This window comes from Lissotriton helveticus, chromosome 1_1 (genome assembly GCF_964261635.1).
Source record: "Lissotriton helveticus chromosome 1_1, aLisHel1.1, whole genome shotgun sequence".
Taxonomy (NCBI): domain Eukaryota; kingdom Metazoa; phylum Chordata; class Amphibia; order Caudata; family Salamandridae; genus Lissotriton; species Lissotriton helveticus.
The window spans coordinates 891,939,057-891,961,391 of NC_136057.1; the positions used below are offsets into that span (position 1 = coordinate 891,939,057).

General features: G+C 46.0%; 1 protein-coding gene across 1 annotated transcript in view; it reads right to left on the reverse strand.

Annotated features, from left to right (window-relative positions):
- SLC38A1 (solute carrier family 38 member 1) overlaps nt 1–22,335 on the reverse strand; it is a 437,324-nt gene that overhangs the window by 60,203 nt on the left and 354,786 nt on the right. The window contains exons 9-10 of the mRNA XM_078675755.1: nt 12,230–12,288; nt 11,986–12,114 (exon numbers count right to left, since the gene is read on the reverse strand). Coding sequence (XP_078531881.1) covers nt 11,986–12,114; nt 12,230–12,288 — 188 coding nt within the window. The remainder of the gene's footprint in view (nt 1–11,985; nt 12,115–12,229; nt 12,289–22,335) is intronic.

Consider the following 22,335-nt stretch of genomic DNA (forward strand, 5'->3'; position numbering starts at 1 on the left):
CTTCTTCTGTCAAGAGTGTGGCTTTCCCTAGCAGACTATATTGGCATAAGGTAATAGTATTTACTGCCACCTCAGGATATGTTAATCGTGTGCTAAATGTATCACTCACTGCTAATTACACTGCAAATTATATATAAAATAGTTACTATTCTGTGTCTATCTCTAAGGTAAAAAAGAATTCAATTTTACTTGAATAATTGTTTGTTTCTGCCAAAACTACAATCACACTGTACATTTCAAATATGTGATCGCAACAACTAAAAAGCTACAGAGTAAGGGTTTTCATCAATGTACTAATATATGGAACCTTACTGCAGCAACGTGACAGCTTATCCGATGACCCACTCCATCGCAGAGACATTTCTGGTTTGCGAATGCTAATTCTTTTTGTCTCAGCGTACACTTAATAGCTACCCACAAACCTGGCCTGGCCATCTCTAGTTACACAATTGGAGCATAGTTATTAAATATTAAACATATTCCACTGTCAGGGTAGGGCTCCGATCTCCAGGCTGGTCAGGCTTGCATTAGCATCTGCTGCATTGAAAGTGAAGGGCATGTCATTTTGAACAGAGCATATGGTGACTGTGCAAGCTAATCCTTGCAAATGTGGGCCACTTTTTTTTCATTTTGCCCGGGCCGATTTTTAATCCCAATCCAACCCTGGGAACCAGTGAACACAGAATTGCCCACACTAACCCTATGTCTTCTGTTTATATTTCTCTGATTTCATTGCATCCCTATGCTGACTATTAACGTTACTCATGTATTCCAGTGCATGCAAAAGCCAATGTTTTCGAACTGTGTGTATTTATACGTGGACCCAATGCAAATTGTTAAATGCAAAGTGCCTATAGGCAGAGGTTTTTTTTCATGAAAAAGCATGTGAACTATAGGTTGATATTATGGTGACTGCACATATAACAGGGAAGGGATCTCTGTTCGCCTAGCCTAGCCTAGCCCTGCCAGACCAAGTGCATCGATCGACGAGCGGAGAGCGGAAAGCGGGAGCAGGACCGAGTAGGAGCGAGAACGCACTCGGTGGAAGCCAACGACTGAGGTCCGAGGACGCGGTCGACTACGGACGTGGCAAGCATTGCTTACAGACACCCTCCCCAGCCTCGGTACACCGCGGAGCCCTCGGGGTGAGACGAGGGGAGTAGGGTGCGGCGCGGGCCGGAGGGCTTGCCGAGCGTCGTGAGACGCAGTGGAAGTCGGGCATAGGCTGAACAGATAGGCTGAGCCCGCATAGAAGCAGTAAACGCCAGCGACCGGCAGCCCTGGGCAGACCCGCCAAATAAAACGGGGGAATATTGGAAAGTCGCAACCCCAGTGGAACCCCTGAGGAATGCTAGTTTCTAGGGGGGGGGGGCCTATACCGCTGATTCGGACATTTAGCTGAAAAAGTAATTCAGCAGAGTCAGCCAAGGAAATAGATTAGTACAAATTTCGGAGGCTCCTGAAAGAGCAAGGTGCCAAGAAATAAGAAGGGCTTTTAATTTCCCAGCATTAAGAAGACTAAGCACCACGGAAAAGTTGGTGAATCAACACGACAGAGATTTCCAAGCGTGGCAAGGCAAGCAGGCGGAAGGCAACAAGGCAGAACAGAGGTAAGTGAAAAATTCCTAAATAAGAGTAAAAATTATATTAATTAAAAAGAGATTCCACCTTCAGCAGAACAACAGTTTTTTGCACTAAAAACCTAGAAATGGCACCCAAAAGAGGGCTAAAATCACGTACAGTGGATGAACCAGGGAGGAGTAAATCAATGGAGGGCTCAAAATCCCTGGAAGAGAGTCAGGAAAGCCATGCATCCTCTATGGATAACAGTAAGGGGAGATGCAAGAAAAGAAAAGTCAAAAGGGCAACGAAGAACGCCCAGAAGGCGAAAAGAGGTTGTAATCAAACAACAATGAAACAGAAAGAGAACATGGCAGCGTCAAAATCCATAAAGGAGTTTGTAGGAAAACACTATAAATTATTAAATCCAGCGATAACATCGGATCTAGACGGAGAAATAGTGGAAATTGGTGGGGAGATTGGCGAAAACACAGGCACGACAGTAGAAAATCAAAGACGGACAGATAAGGGAGAATCCCAGGAAGAAGTTAATCTCGACACAGAAGAAGAAAGGGAGAACCCCAAACCCATAAACCAGACATTTCAGAGCCAAAACCACCATATTTCTGCGCCCCGACTATCATCCTCTCCAAAAATTTTCTCACTGCTGTCACCAGGGAACGAAGGACATAGGGGAAATGAAGACCAGAACCTGAGCTTTGTCTGGGGAGGCGCGCCAGATCAATTCCAGCAGCACTACACAATGCAAAAATCCCCACTACTTCAAGAGAGCATAAGGACAGGTCACCAGGTAAACCCAGTCAGAAACAATACACAGGATTCGGTGATCTCTGAAACCCCTACATCTTCGCTGATGGATTTAATCTTGTTGCTTCAGAAGGCACTACAAGGAATCCTGGAAGTAACACTCTCAAACAACGGAGTGATGAAAGCAGAGAAACAACATTTAAAGAAGATAGAAGAAGAACTAGGGGAGATAAAGAGCCAAATGCCAAGCAGGTTAAGGCCAACCGTCATGGCCCCACCCATTGAGGAAAGTGCCATGATAGTACCTGAAGAAGAAAGCATGGTAATTCTTGAAAGATCTCCTCATCCCACAGAGCAAACGGCAAAGGACGCCGCAGAGATTGTAGACAATGTTTATATCTCGAAAAGACCTATGCTGAAAAAAAGGCGTGGGGGGTATGTAGCACCTGGGGCCAGGAACAGGGCTGAAAAATCCAGGCAACCAAAACCTGCAGAAAAGAGAAAAGGGAAGAAAACAACGGTGGGGGGGGGTGCAGTCAGGATTAAATGCCTCAGCATCGACACAAAGTCACACGCATGTAGAGGCAAATCCACCAAAGACCCCGAGAGAAATAAGGAAAAAGCAGACACGCAAGGAGGCAACTGAGAAATCCCCCTCTACCCGCACTACAAAGCAGAAAGTAAGGATAATGGCTGAACGATCCATTGAACAAAGGTCAGTAAGCCCCCAAGCACAAGAACTACCCGGCATGAGAAAGAAAGGACGGCAAGCAGGGAGAACAACCCCCAGTCAACAGGTGCATGAAATAAAGATGAATTCACATGAGAGAGACAATAACAAATGGTTGTTTCTGGATCTGTTACCAGCTGGGAAGAAGGAAAAGTTGGCAAGAAAAACAAGCCCCCTGAATAGGGCACTGATTTTGACCGCATTTGCAAAATGCGGTAGTTTGAGGGGGATCGGTACAAGAGACCTTCAGCATGTAGGCTTTGTAGAGAACAGGAACGGAAAGGAAATAACAAAAATCACCCTCTACTCAGACCTGGTAAAAAGGGCAATCCAGAAAGCCTCAAATGAGATAAATCAACAGGGAATAAGGATTATTCCTGAGAGAGAAATAAAAACCCCGAAAGACAATACCTTCTTAAAACAGCATGCCGGGCTACAGAAGAGAAGAGTGATTCTCTACAGAGAAACAGAAGGCGATCGGAGCTGTCTGAATGTTGTGATAGATAACACAGGGAACGAATCCTCATGGGACAATTGGTCCTTACACAGTAATCCCGTGGGAGAATCCAACGACAGTAATACGGTGGATACGGAAGTAGATGGCGGTTTGAGTGACGTAGAATAGGATGGGGGGGGTCGCAAGAACTAGGTCTCCTAACTTGGAATGTGAATGGGCTAGGCAATGAGCAAAAACGGGATTATATAAAGGAAATCATAAATAAAGTGGACATTGCCTGCCTTCAAGAGACCTGGTTATGCGACGAAACCCCAACTTTCGAAGGATACTTACAGTTACATCATCCCGCCACAAAGAAAAACCTTGGGCGGCCCTCGGGGGGGCTGTTGACACTGGTATCAACAAATGTAATGAGGGAAGTAAAACTGTTGAAAACAAAATGCAAATGGGTCCAATCAAGTAGAATAGAACTTCTGACGGTGGAATTGAACCATAAAATGTTGATTTTAATGAATGTATATATGCAGTGGGATAATGGGGAGCAGTATGAAAGGGAGATGAGGTGTTTTAAAGAGGAGGTAGACAGTACTTTAGAAAAATATCCCGCAGATATAATAATAATAATGGGGGACTTCAATCATAAATTAAATCCAAAAAAGGCAGACCTGTGGAACAGGGAACAGTTAGAGGTGTATGGAATAAACCCTGCTAGGTTTCCAGCTGGGGAGATCTCGAAACAGGATTCAGAACTAGTACATGCCCTAGGAGGTAGGGGCCTTCACTGTGTAAATGGTAGAATAGAGACAGACTCCCCAGCAGGAAAGACGTTTAATCTTGGGCAACAGAACTGCCCTATCGACTATATATTCTTGCAAGCCTGGAACTTCCCTCAGATTAGGGGTTTTAAAATAGAACAAAAAGAGGTGAGCGATCACAAACTTCTCCACCTAATAATATCGGGGGGAAGAAAATTGCAGAGAGAAACTGTGATTATCCAGGAGGTCGAGTACCCTAAACGGGTGACGACACGACTAACTGATGAATACATGGAAAAACTGAAGGCCATGCAAATAAAAACGGCACCTGAAAATTTTGATAATAAAAACCTGGAATGGTTTATAGGGAAATTAGAAGAAGTGGTCCAATGCCTAAGAATAGAATTAAATAGGGAGAAACGCACTAGGGTAAAACAGATAAACCGAGGCAAAGGGTTTTCTGTGGCGTGCCAATCTAAGAAAAAGGAGATACGAGCAGTACACAGAAGGCAAAAAAAGAACTTCACACAAGAGAGACAGGAACAGTTAATCAAGCAGAAAAAAGAATTTAAATCAATGGTAAATAACGCAAAAAGGATATATAAAGAGAAATGCTGGTTAGATCTATTAGAAGCCATAGAGAATAAAAACTTAAGGCAATTTTGGAAATTAGTAAAGGCAGCAGCCGGAACAGCAGATGGAGAATTAAACTGCGTGGTGAGTGAGGCCGCATGGGAAGAGTACATAAGGGAACTGTACAGGGTAAGAACTCCCAGAGAGGATGTGGAGGCCAAAATATGGCAAGAAATCTCAGAAGACCTAATATCCAAATTTAACGAAGAACAAGTTGAGCTTACAATAAAAGAACTTAAGCTAACCCGTGCAGCAGGTCCAGATAATCTCCCTGCAATAATACTAAAGTCGGGGGTTAAATGGTGGGCAAGATTTCTGGCTAAGATGTTCCATGTAGTTCTAAATGAAGGCGTAATGCCACCTACCTGGAAGGGTGCCATAATTAGGCCAATACACAAGAAAGGGAGCAAAGAGGCGCCACAAAACTACCGGCTGATCAACATCCTAGATATAGGAGAGAAAGTATTTTCTAAAATTGTTCTGAAACAATTGAATGCATGGGTTGAAGAGTTCCAAATTGTACCCACAGAACAGGGTGGATTTAGAGCGGGCCACTCTACAATAGATCATGGATTTGCTCTATGGGCTATGGCTAGGAAGTCGACGGAACAAAATGGCAAGCTATGCTGTTGTTTCGTCGACTTCAGAGCAGCCTTTGATTCAGTAGATCGGGCTTGCCTATGGGATACCCTAAAGAGGTTAAATATTCCCAAAGATCTCCTCACAATAATAAAGGAACTACATAGAGAAAATTGGGGGCAAGTTATTAAGGATACCGTGGGATCTCTGACCCCAAAAATACCCATTGCCAATGGATTAAGACAGGGCTGTGTGTTGGCCCCCCAGCTTTTCTCTATTTTTCTGTCAGATCTCCCGACGTATCTAGAGGTGGAGGGTAGTGCTAGCCCTAAAATGGATGGAAACAAGGTATCCTGCTTATTGTATGCGGACGATCTGGTAATAGTAGACCAGACCGAGAGGGGTCTCCAAAGAAAGCTTAATGCCTTTAATACATACTGTGCTACTAAATTCTTAACTATCAATCTAGACAAAACTAAAACCTTATGCTTCGGGAAAAAGATAAGCAGGTTCAGTTGGTACATAGGTGATCTCAAATTGGAGACAGTAAATGAGTATCGATATCTGGGTATATGGTTCGATAGGGCTCTAAATTGGAATACCCACCTGGAAACACAAAAAGCAAAGGCACTCTCTTCCATATGTGGTCTAAAAAGGTTTAATGGGGATTATGGAGAGATGTCACACCGACCATTGCTTAGAGCTTTTGAGGCAATGATCCCCTCCCAAGTCCTGTACGGAGCAGAGATCCTCTATTTGAGCGGTAAGGGATCCTGGGACGTGATAGAGGGGAAATGCATAAAAAGGCTCCTATCCCTTCCTCAATCTTCTGTGATACAAGCCATAAGAACAGAAATAGGCACAAAGTCCTGGGTGATACAAACTCAGATGGCTGTAATCAGATTTTGGAAGAGATTGGAAGATCCAGAAAAGCAAAAAGTAGCACACTGGTGTCGCAAAGAAATTCAGAAAAGCGAGTTAAAATGGGCAAAGGTCAGTAGGGAAAAATTGATGGGAATTTGTAAATTATTGAAAATCGATGTGGACCAGGAAACGTACCAAGTCCTCAGTACCAAAGGTGAGCTGAAGCAAAGGGGGAAAGAAGTTTCTAGACTGATTGATATAGAATATTTAGCAAAGAAAAAATCAGTAGCGCATATGCTAAACGCTTGGTCCAATGAAAACTGGTTCCCCTACCTTGACATTTTACCCAACCGCGGGTACAAGCAAGAGATCCTGAGGCTACGGATTGGGATTAACCCATGGTTAATAAACAGAGACCTTAAAACAAAAATGTTAGACCACCAAGGTCTCTGCAGGTGTAAGTTGGGAACTAAAGGAGACCTGCTACATATCTTGCTAGACTGTCTGTCACTTTTAGATCAGAGAAAACTGTGGCTGCGCCCTGTATTTTTAAAATATGATATAAAAACAAGGACGCAGGCAGCTAGCCTCTTAACAGAAATCCCTTCCATTGATATTGTAATTGCCCTCGGGAAATTTATAAAGGTGGCCCTGAGTGCATTGAGAATCCAGAAATAATCTGTAGTACTGTATGAAATTTTAGTTGAATGAAATTACTTGTAGTGGTAAGAAAATGAATAGGCTTTTATATGTAAATATAAGTTTTAAGGTAAAGGTAAATTTTATTGGTATTTTGTACTCTTGATAATGGTGTGCAGGATTTTTTTAACGGATTAACTTTTTTAAAAAGGCTATGATTTTACTGTGCATACTCCATTCTGTGTTATGTTCATTGCATTGTTTAAAGACTATGGTCATAATAAACATACATTTTGACTTGACTGCACGTATAGTAGTATTTTTCAAATTCATTATGTCTGAATATATCAATCAAATTGCTGACAAAAAAACTATCACATTTGCAGAGGGATCTTACATTTGAGGAAATGGAGCTATTTCCTTTCATAGTAAACAAAATATTTTTTTAGGAATATGCTCGTATGGGCTCCTTTGTGGAAAATAGAGAGCAAATAGTTTGTAATAAGCCCTTTTCACCCAGAGCAAAACCTATGAAATGCGCGGGGTCCTCAGGGCTGCTCCTGGAACCCCACTCTTTTCAATGATTATATGACCCCACTAGAGTGCTTGGTTAGTCTTTCCGCATTAAGGTCATATTGTATGCTGACGATACACAGCTATTGCTCACATACGAAGGAGACTCAGTTAGGGCCAAAGAAATGTTTTCACTATTCATGAAGGCACTACATGGCTGGCTTAGGGCAAACCAGCTGCAATACAACCCTGACAAAACATATATCCTACTGTTTGGGTTGGACCCACTTCCAGGGTGGACAGGAGCCTGGCCTGTACTAACTCCGTTGTGCCTCCCCCAACGGACATGGCAATAATACAGGGCTTTTTTTGTTTGACACACAACTTGCATTTAAAGCCCAGATTGTGGCGGTAGTGAAATCCTGCATTTGGATTCTAAGAATGTTTAGGAAATTCCTGACTTTCCACCCAAACAAAGCACAGATCACATTGGTCAGGGCTCTGATTTTGTCAAGGCTGTACTATGTCAATGTTCTGTACCACGGAATTCCGGATTATTTACTACAACGTCTGCAAGTTGTGCAGAACAAGGCTGTCAGCCTCCTCCATAAATTACCCGACAATCCTCTGTATCCCATTTTCGAGAGAAACTCCAATGGTTACCGGTCCATAAGCATATTATGTTTTAGGCGCTTACAATGTCTCATCAAGCCCTTCCTAATACTGTACCCGTTTACTTGAACGAGGGAATCAAAGAGTGCATACCTGGGAGGCTCTTGAAATGCTCATCTGTTATCAATCACCCATTTTAGAAAAAAACAGAGTGGGGGCTCCTCCTTTATGGTCCTGGGCGCAAAGATGTGGAGTGGCGGGGTGTTAGGAGAGATGAGTTGCTGACCCCGGCGGCAACAACAATTCTGTTTTCAGACACTCTCTTCCTAGGGTCTACTGGCAGGCAGTCACCTGGGGGTCATATGGCCCAGTACATAATTGGGTAATCACTGGTCCTAATTCCCTCATGAAATTGCCAGTAAGTTGTTGTATGGCAATGAAACATGTCGGCCGTTCACATTAAAATGGTCTAAAGATGGGATTTGGTTTTATTCATAAGTATGGGTATACAATAAAGACACATGCTAGATGTCACACATAATTTATTCTTAGTGTGTTTGCGACAAAGACAATTTTCTTCCTTGATAAGGACCTGGGAGGCTAAGACATGTGTGTAACTCTGGATAGGGATACACACAATTAGCACTTTTTTTTTTTTAAAGGTTTTTATTGAAGAAAACAAGAGAATTTACATAAATCGGATGTCATACACAGAATACGATATAGCGATAGGTGAGCGAGTAGACCAAAGCAAAGAAATCAATTCACAGAAGTATGTAGCTTTGGCAACAATACATACATGAAGAGGAGAAACGATCAGCAATCTGACGAAACAACAGCCTGCAAGGTTCGCCCACCCACGATTCAGGATAGTGAAGACCATATTAGACATCCGACTAAGTAAGAAAATCGATACAGGATAAGCGACCCATCTCTTGTGAAAGAAGAAAGGAAAGAGAAAAAAGGCCATAGAACTAAACAAAGGTAAAATAACAAACCCCTCCCCATTCCCCCCACCCTGCACCCCTGCAATGGCTACGGCCCATCCCCACTAGCAGCGTGCCTGTCGCCCCGGAAATAACCTAAAAGTAGGAAGAAAGAGTGGAGGAGGAAATATCAAACAGGCCCCCGGTCTCCCTTACCCCCCGCCAGCAGCAACCCACCCCACACATCTCCAGGATAATAGAATGCAACAAGTAAAATCCAACGGGGGGAAGCTTGTAAGAACCACCCCACTCCCGTGCAATTATGAGGTACAAATCCCGTGTCAAATGAAGTCATTTTTCAAACCCATCCAGCGAAAAGTCAACCCTGGCCGCTACGATGCGTCATGCGAGCCCTGTCCGTTCGAACCGCCATCTCAATAGGAGAATCAAAATATAGAAAAAGTTCAAAGTCAGTACGGAAGGATTGAAACCAGGATAGCGGTACACAAAATCCAAAAGTCAAACGGAGTTCACTGCCCACAAGAAATAGGGCGCCAGAGCATATTTGAACCATCTGGGAGAAAAAGGGCGAGGTATCAATCCGACAGTCACAGTAGAACTCACTCTGAAATATAAGATTGTCCATATCCATCTCGGGCGGTATCAGCGTAGGGCAGGATGCACCTTTGATAGTCCCAGGCTCGCTTACTGCCGGTCAGGAGTCGAAAAGGAATACAAAGTCTGACTTCAGCACGGGGCCTTCTGTTGCAGTCGGAGCTTGCTCCGCGGGTAAAGCAACTTGTTCCAGAACCAACAAAGGGTCGGAGTCCGGTCTCCGGCAGATGGTATCAGCCGTTACGACTATCCTCTGGACGATGGCGGTGACTTGTGAATGGAGCTCCCCAATGGCGGCCATTACAGTATGCAGCGACGGTGCACATTCCACCCGCTCCATCGCCCCTCACGAAGCGACCGAGCAGGTCTCTGAACCCCGGAGGTCGACTACTCCGGGGCACCAGGCACTGGCAAAGCCGATGACCACTGTGGGCACTTCCAAAGGCGTTATTTCAACACCGTCGCCGCCAGCGAGGAACCAAGCCCATCGACCCCGGGAGCTCAGCGGGGCCTCCGGGCAGCGGATCCCCGACCACAGCAATCGACGCGTCAAGCCGCCGTAGCTGCGAGATAAAGCTGCCACCGAGCCACCATCCAAAACGGACAAGAAACACTTCACTTCGGGAGACCGGACGCCACCCACGTCCCGCGGCCGATGTTATTCAACTCCAACCCGGCTGGTTTAGAAATCGAGGCCCCGGCTTCAAATCCGGGTTAGGCCGAGAATGGAGCACGGCGTATCTTCGTCATCCGAGCAGCTAGAAATTCCGGGATTGCACCTTTAGAGTCAGGAACACTTCAGCTGCACGGGAGTCCGGTGAGAGATCAGGATAATCGGCAGGATTTGTGAGCAACTGGCGGAGGTCGGCGGAGCCGGGAGCTTATGCGGCCATCTTAGTTGCTAGCGTAGCTCCTCCTCTCCAATTAGCACTTTTTGATTTAGTTTAGGTGTTGGTTACTCGGGTTTATATGAAAGTTGCCAAAGATGAGAAAGCGAGCAAGTTGGTGAGTAACAGACAAGAAGGTCATGGTGGTTGCTTATGTGAGGTGCTTCCTATATATATATATTATTTTGTTTCCACACAATCAGTTATTGAACAGTATTGATGTGAATGGGCCTTGTGAGTGAGATATAAAGTGTGATTGGTATGTCAAGGAGTTTGCTGTTAATATAGTCGCAAAGATGTGGAACAAGATGCCTGTCTGTATGAGATCCACTTCAGATGGAGGAACTTCAAAATAATCCTTGAAAACATACTTATTTAAACTTTAGCAGGATGTTTTGTACCTGACAGTTTGTCCTCTCTTACGGCTGTTGTTTTATGCCAAGCACCAGGACCCCCACTGAGTAGCCGTGAGCTATATAAAAGCTAAACATTCATTCATTAACTATGACAGCTTCCTTAACAGCTGAGAGCGCTGTGTACACCATGATTTTCAGAGTATATAGAGATATACTCTGAAAATCATGGTGCATACAGTGCTTCAATGACTACGGGGCATATGTAAGAAACACATTTTTAGTCGCAAACGCAAATCGAAAAAAGCAGGGTTTGCAACAAAAAATTTGCAAAGCGCGATGTATGAGCAAAATCGCATCGCAATATTAAGGAATCGCAAATCGCGATTCCTTAATTTTGCATAAGCATTTAAGGAATTGCAAATTAGGGCATGTATGTGCGCCACATGTTACCTTGAAAAATGAACATGCGCACACATGTTCATTTCAGGGGTGCATCAGGGTGTCCTTATGACACCCCTGCACCCTTAAAATTATTCTCAATTTGCGATTCTCAAATTACGAATTGCAAATTGAGAATGACTTCCCATTCATTCATATGGGCCTCCTGGCCTATAGGAATGAATGGGAAGGTATTCCTTAATTGCGATTTGGCAATTTGCTAATCGCAATTAAGGAATACTTAGAAATCGCAAAAAAATTGCGCATTTTTAAATACATCCTGTTTTGCAATTCTCAAATAGCGATTCTCAAAAAATCACTATTTGAGAATCGCAAAAACGGATTTTCATACATATGCCCGTAGTATTTCTTATGTGTCTTTATATCCAAGAATCTGTTCTTAACTTTTAAAACTGATTGTCGCCTCATATTTATTCTTAGTCTATTTATTTTCAGAATACCTCTAGAAAAAACTTCAGACTATCCAACTTGGTCCATTGGTAACAGGACACAATAGAGTCATAAGGGAGCCCAAATTGTTCATTAATAACAGGGGATGAAATTAGCAAATCCCTACAGTCCCACACGGCACACTACTAAGCTCCAGACAATTTGAGGTCTTAAACATACAAGCTTTAATCAATAAAAATTACCTTTGAATTGAAGGTGAAATACTTTGGTGTACACATCTCCTCAATTGTAGATTTATCATGCGGGAGACTGTGCATTGTTCCATTCACTTCTGGTAAAGGACAAGGGATATGAAACTTTTTGTAGATAACCTATAAGGAAATGAACACTGTACTTAGATCAGGATCAGACAATATAAATACAATTGTGAATGACAGATATGTAGACTGAAAAATTCAATTTACTTTATCAACATTCAGAACTTACCACGATGAGGAAAAAGAACATGCAGCTCAGGGAAAATCCACTAGTGTAACCAAGGTACCCTAAAAAAAAATTAAGAGATTTAATCAGTCATGATGAAAAGGCTGAAGAAAAAGCGAAAACTTGTATTTTAATATTATGTCTACATTTATCACCTGATAGCACACCCCAGTTAAATGATTATGTGGGGCATAAAAGTCTGAGGAAAAAATTGTGACAGTGTCCCAAGAAGACAGAATGACAGTGGAGAAGAAATCCCTTTGGATTTGGGTTCTTCCTATACGAGTTCTATTACTGGACGCAACCACTAAGTATCACAACCAATGCTGTAGTCGGGTAAATATTAAGAACACCATGCAATAACGCTAGTATCTATGGCAAAGATAAATTAAAAAGTTTTTGTGACAGGAAAAGGAATACAAAAGTTGTTTTTAAAAAGGTAGACACAAATTTATTACACATATTCAAGATGCTGAAAACACAAACTTTAAACAAATTAAAAGTACATTTGTAATACACCAAAGTTTCATAAAATATTAAAAATGTTCTTGAGAACACAGGTCGACGCGGCGTTTCGGTTTAAAAAAAGACTGTACCCTTTTCTGGTGAGTGGCCACATTTTCTTTCACCGTGTTTATACCCTGACAATTTGGCACTTGTTTTCACAAGAGACTGGCAGTGCTTAAAGTACTTCTTTATAAAAGCTTACAACATGTTTGAATACATGTCATTTATTAAGTCTGCTTCGGTACCTCAATGTGTTCTACAAAAACCATGCCAGTTATCGTTATAGTCGTTATGTTGGTGACATTTGAAATACTTGTCTCGAGCCTCAGCCCTGTGGACCCTCATCGGCTATGTTTTCCTGTTGCCATGGAGCCCTCGTTTTCTATTTTTCCCTGCATCATGGGTGCTTCACAGCAATGTTGGGAGCGCACTTGTGCCGTAAACCTTCCGGCACAACGTCAAGAAGCGTGCCACCATCTTGTGGCTGGCACCATCGACAAGCGTCAATTTGCCAATCGCATTCGTTTCTTTGGATTCTTTGGTCTTCAATTATTCTATGCACAGCCCGAAGTTTGTATGCAATGACACACCTTGAACGCTGCTGCATCCCCTCTGGTTTACTATTCGCAACTTGGGGTGTTCAACAGCGTTGTTCTACTCCTCAGATTTCTTTGTACGGCATTGTCTAGGAATCACAGGTATTGTTTAAAGTGTCCCCTTATACAGACTTGCGGCTCATAGTGCAGCTACTCGATGCAATTTTCATTTGTCAAATGGATTTTCTACTTACCATCTTGGCTATACTTATATCTTATGTAACCTGTACCCGAATAAAGCTACTACTTGGAACCACAACCTTGCCTCTTGTGGACTTTCATACTACGACAGATACTATTGTTTTTACTTTGAAAATATGTACATTTCATATATTATCACATTTAAATGAAAACACAAACTTAATCTCTTAACTTCTCAGCAATAAAAGCAGCACTCAATTCAATTCAATTCAAGGATTCTTCATTCGATGATTAAAAATCACCATAAAAGCACATACATATATACATGATTAAAAATTAAAAAAATATAAAATATCATTAAACCATTATCAGAATCCTAGTTGTGATAATTATTTACATTTGACAAAAGAGAAGAAGGAATTAGACACTTTAAAAGAAGATTAATAACAGTTTTTAGGAATCATTCCTCTCCTCTGGTTACTCTTAATCGGACCGCCACTTTAATAAAATTCATTATACAACACAATGTTAAAGGATCCGATGCTTTCTGTAAATAGATTAAGGCCTCTCTAGCATGTTTCAGTTTGGCTTGTTTTTAGGATTTTCACTAAAAATCTACGCCTAGGCATTGAGTAAAAAGGGCACAGGAGTACAAAGTGAAGGGAATCCTGCGGAGACCTGTTGTGGTTAAAAACCCTGCTGGTGATGCCAATAAATACGGAAGTAGATTTAATCTAAAACGGCACATCAGAAATCTGTCCTGAACATTATGCATAAGGTACAAGTATGGCTCCATTCCCTCTGTGCTCTTAACCAGGTTGTGAGCCCTCACGGTCTTTTTGGGCCCTTCAACCTCAGCTCTCTGTTGTGCTTTTTGATCTAAAAAAGCTTTTTTTACAAACACTTTATGCTGTGGTACAATTGCTGCAGGGTCAGTGAAGAGGTTCCTGTAGCCGATTGACTCTAGGGTACTCTTTACATAGTTGAGCCATGGGATTCTCATGCATTTGTCTCTTTCTAAGCAGTCGTTTAAAATTTCCCTGCTCAGAGACGCCTCGGGATTGACCCAAATTTTTAACCAGGCCACTATTGGTCTAAGTTTTACCAGATCTTCTAGGTACGGCCTCCCCAGTTCCCTATGTACTATGAAGCCAGCGGTGCTTGGGGGTACTCTCAGAATAGTTCTTAAGTATTTGTTTTCTTCCCGCTGTATTTTCGCAGTATTAACAAAGCCCCATACCTCTGCCCCATAGATCACTTTGGAGCAGCATATGGAGCTATACAGGTTCATCACCTGTTCAGGGCTCCATCTTCCTACCCTCCTACCGTAACTTGCAATAGCACCATTCGTAGCAATCATTTTACAACAGCGCTCCTCAACCAGGGAGTTAAATTGTAGAGACCCGTCAAAGGTTACACCTAGATAGGAGAATGTTTTGACCTCTTCTATTTTATGGTTTCCTATCGTGTACGTGAATTTGGTGCATGGTTTATTGCCAGCCAACAGCACATATGATTTACCCAGATTGACAAAAAGATCTAAGGAACCCATGAACTCAACAAATCCGTCAATCAAAGTCTGTAAGCTCCTGGGCGTACGTGCGAGCAGGACCGCGTCATCTGCATAAAGCAGTACGGGGATATGACGCAACCCCACCCTTGGACAATCTGTTTTTAAATTTAACAGGAACTGCTCCAGGTTATTTATATAGAGTGAGAATAAAAATGGGGCTAGAATACAGCCTTGCCGTACCCCGCTCTTACAGGGAAATGAGTCGGTCAGCCCGCCCTCTCTATTAAATCTGACTTTTGCTGAGGTATCACTATGGAGTTCCCTTAAAATGTTAATTAGGTCAACCTCAATCCCCATAAGAGACATCATGACCCAGAGCTTCTCCCTATTTACGTGATCGAATGCCGCTGCCAGGTCCATGAACCCCATATAGATGGCTTCGTTGCTGGCCATGGTGTATTTGGCAGTCAGCATATAGAGGTTTAGGCATTGGTCACTAGTGGACCTCCCCGTCCTGAATCCATACTGAGTGTCCGAAAAGATGTTATTTTCCTCGGTCCACTCGGACAATCTGTTGAGGATCGCCCTTCCCAGGAGTTTGGCCAACACATCAATCAAAGAAATAGGGCGATAACACCGGGGATCGTCCCTATTGCCCTTCTTAAAAATAGGGACGATTATAGCCTTTGACCAGGACGGCGGTAAACCACAAGTGATGGCGGTATTTATGACCCTAGTCATTATGGGGGCCCACAGTTCTACACAGCTCAGAAACAAATCCGGGGGGATCCCGTCCGGGCCAGGGGCCTTATTTTTTGTCAAACCCTCTATTCCTGCAGTGATCTCCTTAATGGAAAACACTACTGTAGTGCCTTCGTATGAAGTCCCTACATACTCTTCTGTTGGGCCTGGCTCATGATTATACAGCCCCTTATAGTGAGAGACCCACTGTTCTGGTAGGATATTTAGTCCTATCTCCGGGGCATTATTTTCCTGGAAAGTTGGTTGATTAATAATTCTCCAGAACCCGGACATATCCCTGTTTTCCCCCGCTTCTCTTAGGTCTGCCCACGCTTCTCCCTGTAGAGCTAATTTCCTCCTCTTGGTCTCCATCTTATATTTGTTCCTACACACAGCAATTTGTAGGATATCCCTTGGTTTGTTTTTGAGGCTGCTTTTAAGCTCCCTCCGAGCCTTTGAGCAATCTCTATCAAACCAACGTGGATTACATTGGTTCCTTATGGGCGCGCTAGTTTTTAATAGACCATCTATAAGGTCAGCAATCTGGCCGAATGCTTCGAGCAACCGTGGACCTTGTACACCCATATCTAAACAGACATCCATGGCAGGTTTTCCAGAGTCCATCAAGGATTTATAGAAGGTTTCCCCATCTATTTTGGACCACCTTAATCTTCTTCCCTGGTCTGTTACCTTCTCTGTGATTGAGCCTTGGTATCTACTTCTTGAGCCCACCGAATGCAGCAACCCCAATACAAGGGTATTGTGGTCACTAAAAGTGCTCCATTCTATCCCTACGCTAATAACTCTATTTATAAGAAGTCTAGAAACTAAAATGTAGTCAATAAAAGAGGAGCATCCTCTACCCTTAAATGTTGGTGGTAGACTGCCATCCCTCTGCACACCCATCATGTTAATAGTGTGCACTAAATCGTAGTTAAGAAGGAGTTTACTAAAAGCTAGACCATCCGGTGTGTGCGAAAAATGCGGCTCTTTCGCTACGGGGCAATGAGACCACTCTGCATCTATTGGAACCAATGCCGAGCATAAGTGACAGTTAAAGTCTCCCATGACCAGTAGGGCAGGTACCTGTCCCGCTTTCCTAGCCAAGATTTCCTGACCCAATCTGTCATCTAATTCTCCTATAAATGAGGTATGGCCTCCCCCTACCCCGTTGTTATAAATGTTGAAAACAGTAAGACTTAGCCCCTTCCCTTTAAACCGTACTGCTTGTATAGCATTTGAATTCCAGTCCGTGATGGACCAGCTGCCCGGAAGGTTTAAGTCCACATATACAGATAGTCCTCCCATGGCTCTCCCTGATCTCGTTTTTTGTGCCGGGACGAAAAAGCATTTATACCCCTGAATGTGGAAGTTGCTGTTTTCTAGGGCCCATGTCTCCTGAAGACTAATTATGTGAAATTTGCTAATATAGGTACGCCACTCTTTGTTATTAAATTTGGCTGCCAAACCTGCTATATTCCAGGAAATGGCTCTCATTTCGTCGTGAGCATGCTTTGTTCCCCCATTAAGCCCAATTCGTTCCACAGTCTCCACCTGGCCAGGTTCCAACCCATTTCCTCCCATTATGGGTTCAGTAGCCATAACCCTAATCTCATTTGCCTCAGTCCCCCTAGCCCTACTAGGTAAAATTTGCAGTGCCAACAGATTTTGCTGCCCAGAATCCAATATTGAATCCCCTATAATTACAGCACCTGGGCATTCATTTCCCCTCGTATTGGTATTTCTAACCATATGTCAATCAACCCCCTCGAGTCCATTCAGACAGCTAAATCGATTAAAGTTATGGAAGGGTGTCACCGGGGGTTGAAAAACTGGCCGAGCCTTAAAGTCATGGTTTCTACCCCTCCGGACGACCCTCGTCCAGTTGTCATGGGCTTGATCGGGATACATTGGGGTTGGAGGGAAGAAAAAGGACACATGTAGAGTCTGGATTGTAGATTCGAGGGATCTATTCATCCCATGACATATATAAGTAACAGTCCCAGCGTCTCGAAAACTCACCAGGATGCAATCCCCTATTATAGATTTGTTTGTATTGCCCACCCAAGGTACCCTTCTCACCATAATAATTTCGTTGTTAAGGTAGGTCGGAAGGGGTCGGTTCCAATTTAACCACTTGATGACCTTACTTTTCAGTGAGCAAAAGTTCTCGCCTTCGCCCACTTCAAGTGGGGGAACACCGGCCATAATTACCATAAAATCATTAGCCTCTGGAGGGAGATTGGGTCTACGGGGTCTAACAGCAGGCTTCACTGGGGGAGGGGGAGCAATACTGACAGGAATTGGCATAGGTGGAGCTGGACCTACTGGCAAAGATGGAATATTAGGTTTTTGTGGCTGGACTGTAGCTAAATTAGCCATAAGGGGTTGTAGGGGGGGAGCAGCAGTGGTCACCAAACTACCTGGCGTATTAGAGCAGTTGGGGGGGACAATGGGAGGGGGATTAGTCTCAAAAGATCTACCCTGGTGGCTAACCGAAGATTTCATACTGCTTAATGTGGCCTCCAGGATAGTGAGTCTAATCTCAACCTTTTTAATGCTCTCACTAATCGGCAATAACAGTGACCTAAGCAAAAATTCCAAATTTCCTAACGGAACAACAGAAAGAGGAACATTGGTAACATTATTTACCGTGGCATCAGCCATGTCAGATGTAATAATAGCCTTTTCGGGCGGTGTCATATGTACATCTTCCAATAACCTCTCAGTAGTTGGGGGGGGTTTTAGAGTTCTCCCAAAATCAGTGTGAGGAATTTTTGATTTAGTTTTTCCCTGGCCACCCCTCGACTTTCTCCTACGTTTGTTAGGTGGGGGGCCATGTACCCCATGCGCAAGAGTTGGCTTAGGTTTGTCTTTCCTACCTTTAAAGGCAGGTGGGGGCTGGGTAATTAGATCAACAGTCACACAACTAGGACTAATGGGGGGGTAACGTTAGTGATCGGTTCAGTGGGGTTATTGGTGCAATCCCTCAGCAAGAGAGGGACATCGTCCAATGAGGATGGCTCCCCGCTAAGTGATATACAGTGATCTCCTAGGGGCCTATTTTTCAAGTTTTCAATGGAACGTCTACGCTCCGCCCTGAGCTTGGTCAAAGTGCTTTCCTTCTCCCCATCTCCCACAGCCCGAGGAAAATAATTATCTAAGGTCCCATTTTTAACTCCCCCCGGCTTCATAGGGGTACCCTCCGTGGCCGGGGAAGGCATAACAAACAGCTATGGGTGAAAATCTTAGAGGAAGCAAGTGGCAAAAGACAGATATTAGTCCAGGGTGCAGACAATTAACTGAAGAGAGTAGGCCCAGCCCGGCCTTGTCCGGCCTATGAGGGCCTCAGAGGGCCCGCCCTTTGCCCGGGCTTCGCCCCGGACGCTCCCGCGCAGCGGACGCGTAATGGTTATAACGGTGGTGACGCTCTTGGGGCGGGGCTGCAGGGAGAGCGGGCCAGGTGTGACCTATTGGCCGGGCAGGGACTCCTGATAGTTGGAGTCCCTGCAGTCGCTCGCAGCCCTGCAGCGCTTCCCAGACTCGCCTCAGCAGCAGCAGCAGTCAACAGTTTAAGCCCTGATACGGCCAGCAGACCTTTCCCATGAAGCGGGACCCGCGCAGCGGGTTCCGCGAGGAGTGGGGTCGATTCCAACAACGAGGTCACCGGTCAGGAATCCAAGACGCAATCCACGCTGTAGGGAGGGCAATAAAAACGAGCAGTGAGTCCCACGAACACAGGGAGCAGGTGGAATTTGAGGAAGTCCGTGCTCTGGGGGCGGGGCTGCAGGGAGAGCGGGCCAGGTGTGACCTATTGGCCGGGCAGGGACTCCTGGTAGTTGGAGTCCCTGCAGTCGCTCGCAGCCCTGCAGCGCTTCCCAGACTCGCCTCAGCAGCAGCAACAGTCAACAGTTTAAGCCCTGATACGGCCAGCAGACCTTTCCCACGAAGCGGGACCCGCGCAGCGGGTTCCGCGAGGAGTGGGGTCGATTCCAACAACGAGGTCACCGGTCAGGAATCCAAGAAGCAATCCACGCTGTAGGGAGGGCAATAAAAATGAGCAGTGTCGAGGACTACGGGACCCGGAGTAATGAAGATTACCTGTAAGTAATAGGACATTACCCCCAGGTCCCTCCGTCCTCGACACCTTCATACTTAACAAGTGGAGAATACCAAAGCAGAAACCCGGCCTTCCGCACGCACAAGCACACCCAGGAAACCACAACAAAAGCAGCCACCCAAGGGAGCACCGAGAAGGAGGAAAGGAAGACCGCAGAAAACAACCGACCCGCAACCCAGAACAGGACAGCAGGGACAAGGGCTGGAGAGAAAGACAAAACCCAGGGCTCCAAAGAAAGGAGGCCGCCAACCCGAGCAACCGGCAACCGGGACCCGGACCAGAACATCAAGACCAGCCAAAACAACCCACCGGAGAAGACCGCCCAGGCCAAAACCAGCAGGAAGGCACACAGGGCCAGGCAGACCCACCTGGAAGACGAGACAACCCGGAAGAAAGCCAAAGAAGAAAAGACCAACAGAGCGCAGGCACAAGCACCCAGCCCAAAAAGGAAGGAGAAGCACAGGCCAGAAACACGGCCAAACTCCTAAAAAGAAAGGACTCGAGCACAAGAGACCCGAGGAGGAAACCCTGCCGAGGAGGCCGAGGAAGCACCAAGCACCCAGGAGCCGAACAGGACCGAGAACCGGACCCAAAAGACAGGGACGGGGAAGAACCCCAGAACCCAGCCGAAAGCCCACCAAACAAGGAGAGGCCAACAAGACCGGAAACCAGCAACAAAGAAAACTCAACCAGGTCGGGAACAGAGAAAGCGACCACAAGCCCAGAAAACCCCAACCCCAAAGGGAAGGAACACAAGGCAGGAGGGGAGCACAGAGCAACTGAGAAACCCCAGCAGCCGCCCAACGAGGCACGGAGGGCAGCACAAAGAAGGTGCCCAAAAGACACAGGACCGCCCAGGAACCCCACACCCAGGCCAGGCAAGCAGCAAGGGCAGGAGCAGCGGGAAAAAGAAAGCCCAGGGAGCACAGCACCCAGATCACAACCACAAGGCCCCAACCCAGCAAAGCCGGATAGGAGCCAAGCAAACCTCCAAAAAAGAGGCCAACAAACCCCAACCGAACTGGGAAGCCAGGACCAGAGCCAAGCAACCCGACCACGCAGGAGGAACAGCAGGCCCAAGCAAACCCCAGAAGAAGAGCAGAGGACCAAGCAGCAGGAAACCACAGACAACCCGCAGCCAGGAGGGAGGGACCCGCAGAGGCACGAGCACCACAGAATAGCACCCCAACCACAGATGGAGGGGCAACCAAACAGACCCACACCGGGAACAAAGCCCGGGAAAGCAAGGGAGGAAGGAGCGAGCCAGGACCACAGAACCAGGAAAGAACCCGGAAAAGGTCGGCAACAACCCCCAGAGCAGGCCAAAAAGGGTCAGCACAGCCCGAAAACCCAGAAGGTACAGCCCGAAGCCACACACAACCAGCAAGAAGCCGGCAGAACCGTAGCCACAGAACCCCACACAGGCCCACAACACCGGGAAAACAAGCCCGGGAAGAGAACCAACAGCAGGAGAAGGCCCAGAAGGAACCACCAGGAAGCGGCCCCAACGCAGAACACCCCGCTAGGACCCAAAGGGACACCAGCAGGGAAACAGAGCCCAAAAAAGGAGCCCAACAAGCAGGAGCGGCACGCCCCAGCCAAAACCTCAGCCAGGCACCCACCAAGGGAACCAGACGAGACCAGAACAACTCAGGGAGCAAACACCCCCAACATGAGACGGACCCGGAAGCCAACAGCCCCCAGCAGCCCCAGAAGGCCAGGCAGGGACCAACCCGGCCCGACCAAGCATAACACAGAGCAGACAGCGGAGCACGGGGACAGCACACCAACCCGGAGAACAGGAGGTATGACAGGAACCGGCAGCAGCCCGGAGGCCCCAGTCAGGAACAAACCAGGCAGGCACCCCGGCAGAAACAGGAGGGGCAGATAGCCAAAAGCCAGCCCAGGGGGAGCCAGCGCAGAAGCAGCCAGGCCAAGCACACAGAAAAGCCCCCGGACAACACCAGAAGCCCCAAGCGGGAGCAAGGGAAGCCCACACCAACAGGAAGACCCAGGCAGGCACCACAAACAGGCACCAAGCAGGGAACAGACGAGAACAGGAGCAGACAGGGCCAAAGCAGAACCGCCGAACCCAAGGCAGCACAAGCCACCCAAGCGCAGGCAGCGGGGGCAGACCACACCAAAGAGCCCCCGGCAAGACACAGGCAAACACCCATGAGCAGAACCAGGCACAGCCCAAGGGACGGGAGGAACAGGACCAGGAACCAGGAGCCCCAAAGGTGACCAACCACACAGAAGCCAGGAAGCGAAGAACCAGGACACCCAAGTGGAGCAGAGGCCACAACAGCCAGCCCGCAGCTGAGGCAAGGCCACAAAGGGAAAACAGCACGGCAGGCCACCGGAACCAGGGGAGCCCACAGGACCCCACCCCAGTATCGGCCCGAGGAGCAGGAACACCGACCCACCACCAGGCGGGGAAGGCATCCCGAAGCAGAGGGGGAAACAGAACGCACCCCCCACAGGCCGTCGC